A 2642-nucleotide genomic window follows, 5' to 3' on the forward strand; every position below is an offset into this window, starting at 1 on the left:
CATGGAACTGGGATTGGGATTTCCTGGAATTCCTGGATTTTTGGGAATTTGGGACAGGATCAGGGCATGGAACTGGGATTTGGGTTTCCTGGAATTCCTGGATTTTTTGGGAACAGGGGACGGGATCAGGGAGAGGGGTTGGGATTTGGGTTTCCTGGAATTCCTGGATTTTTTTGGAATTTGGGACAGGATCAGGGCATGGAACTGGGATTGGGGTTTCCTGTTTTTCTGGGATTTTTTGGGAACACGGGATGGGATCAGGGCGTGGAACTGGGATTTGGGTTTCCTGGAATTCCTGGATTTTTTGGGAATTTGGGATGGAATCAGGGCATGGAACTGGGATTGGGGTTTGCTGGAATTCCTGGATTTTTTGGGAACTCGGGAATGGGGTCAAGGACAGGGTTTGGGATTTGGGATATCCTGGAATTCCTGGATTTTTTGGGAACACGGAACAGGGTCAGGGAGTGGAATTGGGAGTTGGGATACCCTGGAATTCCTGCTTTTTTTGGGAACACAGAACAGGGTCAGGGAGAGGAGTTGGGATTTGGGTTTCCTGGAATTCCTGGATTTTTTGGGAACAGGGGACGGGATCAGGGCATGGAACTGGGCTTGGGGTTTCCTGGAATTCCCGTTTTTCTGGGATTTCCTTGCATTCCTGCTTTTCCTGGGAACACGGCACGGGGTCAGCGAGTGGAACTGGGATTGGGATTGGGATTGGGGCGACCTGGAATTCCTGCTTTTCCGGGATTTCCTTGACTTCCTGCTTTTCTGGGATTTCCTTGATTTCCCGTTTTTCCGGGATTTCCTTGGATTCCTGTTTTTCCGGGATGGACACTGGGATTTCCTGGATTTGCTGCTTCTGCTGACACGGAACAACTGGGTTGGAAACTGGGATTTCCTTCACTTCCTGTTTTTCTGGGATTTCCTTGGATTCCCGTTTTTCCGGGATGGACACTGGGATTTCCTGGATTTGCTGCTTCTGCTGACACGGAACAACTGGGTTGGAAACTGGGATTTCCTTCACTTCCTGCTTTTCTGGGATTTCCTTGACTTCCTGCTTTTCTGGGATTTCCTTGATTTCCCGTTTTTCTGGGATTTCCTTGGATTCCCGTTTTTCCGGGATGGACACTGGAATTTCCTTGACTTCCTGTTTTATTGGGATTTCCTTGATTTCCTGCTTTTCCGGGATTTCCTGGAATTCCTGTTTTATTGGGATTTCCTTCACTTCCTGCTTTTCCTGGACAGACACTGGAATTTCCTTGACTTCCTGTTTTATTGGGATTTCCTTGACTTCCTGTTTTTCTGGGATGGACTCTGGGATTTCCTGGAATTCCTGCTTTTCCAGGATTTCCTTAACTTCCTGTTTTATTGGGATTTCCTTGACTTCCTGTTTTATTGGGATTTCCTTGACTTCCTGCTTTTCCTGGAATGACACCGGAATTTCCTTGATTTCCTGTTTTTCCTGGAAGGACACTGGAATTTCCTTGATTTCCTGTTTTTCCTGGACAGACACTAGGATTTCCTTGAATTCCTGTTTTTCCTGGGCACACGGAACAACTGGGTGGGAAACTGGGATTTCCTTGACTTCCTGCTTTTCCAGGATTTCCTTGACTTCCTGCTTTTCCTGGACAGACACTGGAATTTCCTTGATTTCCTGTTTTTCTGGGATTTCCTTAAATTCCTGTTTTATTGGGATTTCCTTGACTTCCTGTTTTTCCTGGAAGGACACTGGAATTTCCTTGATTTCCTGTTTTATTGGGATTTCCTTGACTTCCTGCTTTTCTGGGATGGACTCTGGAATTTCCTTCAATTCCCGTTTTTCCGGAATTTCCTTCAATTCCCGTTTTTCCGGAATTCCCTCGCATTCCCGTTTTTCCTGGACAGACACTGGAATTTCCTTAAATTCCTGTTTTTCCGGAATTTCCTTAAATTCCCGTTTTATTGGGATTTCCTTGACTTCCTGCTTTTCCAGGATTTCCTTGATTTCCTGTTTTTCCTGGAAGGACACCGGAATTCTCTCACATTCCCGTTTTTCCTGGACGGTCACTGAAATTTCCTTAAATTCCCGTTTTTCCGGAATTTCCTCACATTCCCGTTTTTCCGGAATTCCCTCGCATTCCCGTTTTTCCCGGTCGATCTCAGAACCGGGAAAATCCTCTGGAATGGGAATTCCCTCAACCTCCTCTCTCCCGGCAGCGAATCCCGAGGAGGATGGAAAATTTGGGAATTTCGGAGGAATCTTGGATCGCTGCTGCTCCTGGGCTGGACGTTGGGGATCCACAACCGTCGGATCTTCCCGTTTTCCGGGTTTTTCCGGGAATTTCGGGGTCGGCTCCGGGATGGATTTGCTCAGGCCTGGCGGGAGGTTGAGCTCCTGCTGGAGCTGCGTTTGGTGCAGAGACATGGCGGCGGGAAAACGGCGGGATCTGGGGAAAAAAAATGGGAATTTTTGTGGGATTTTTAGGGAGTTTTTTGGGGAATTTTTTGGGAATTTTTGGGAATTTTTTGGGAATTTTTTGGGGAATTTTTGGGAATTTTTGGGGAATTTTTTGTGAATTTTTTGGGAATTTTTTGGGAAATATTTTGGGAAATATTTTGGGAAATTTTTTGGGATTTTTTTGGGATTTTTTGGGGAATTTTTT

General features: G+C 46.1%; 1 protein-coding gene across 1 annotated transcript; it reads right to left on the reverse strand.

The window, feature by feature from the left end:
* Nucleotides 1-987: 987 nt before the first annotated feature.
* Nucleotides 988-2404, reverse strand: LOC146420897 (uncharacterized; the record flags this gene model as incomplete). The annotated part of the gene is made up of 1 exon (XM_085047910.1): nucleotides 988-2404. A coding segment is annotated over exon 1 (1417 nt), but the record flags the coding sequence as incomplete, so codon positions are not given.
* Nucleotides 2405-2642: the final 238 nt, after the last annotated feature.

This window comes from Lichenostomus cassidix, unplaced genomic scaffold, assembly GCF_008360975.1.
Source record: "Lichenostomus cassidix isolate B80296 unplaced genomic scaffold, HeHo_3.0 HiC_scaffold_746, whole genome shotgun sequence".
Taxonomy (NCBI): domain Eukaryota; kingdom Metazoa; phylum Chordata; class Aves; order Passeriformes; family Meliphagidae; genus Lichenostomus; species Lichenostomus cassidix.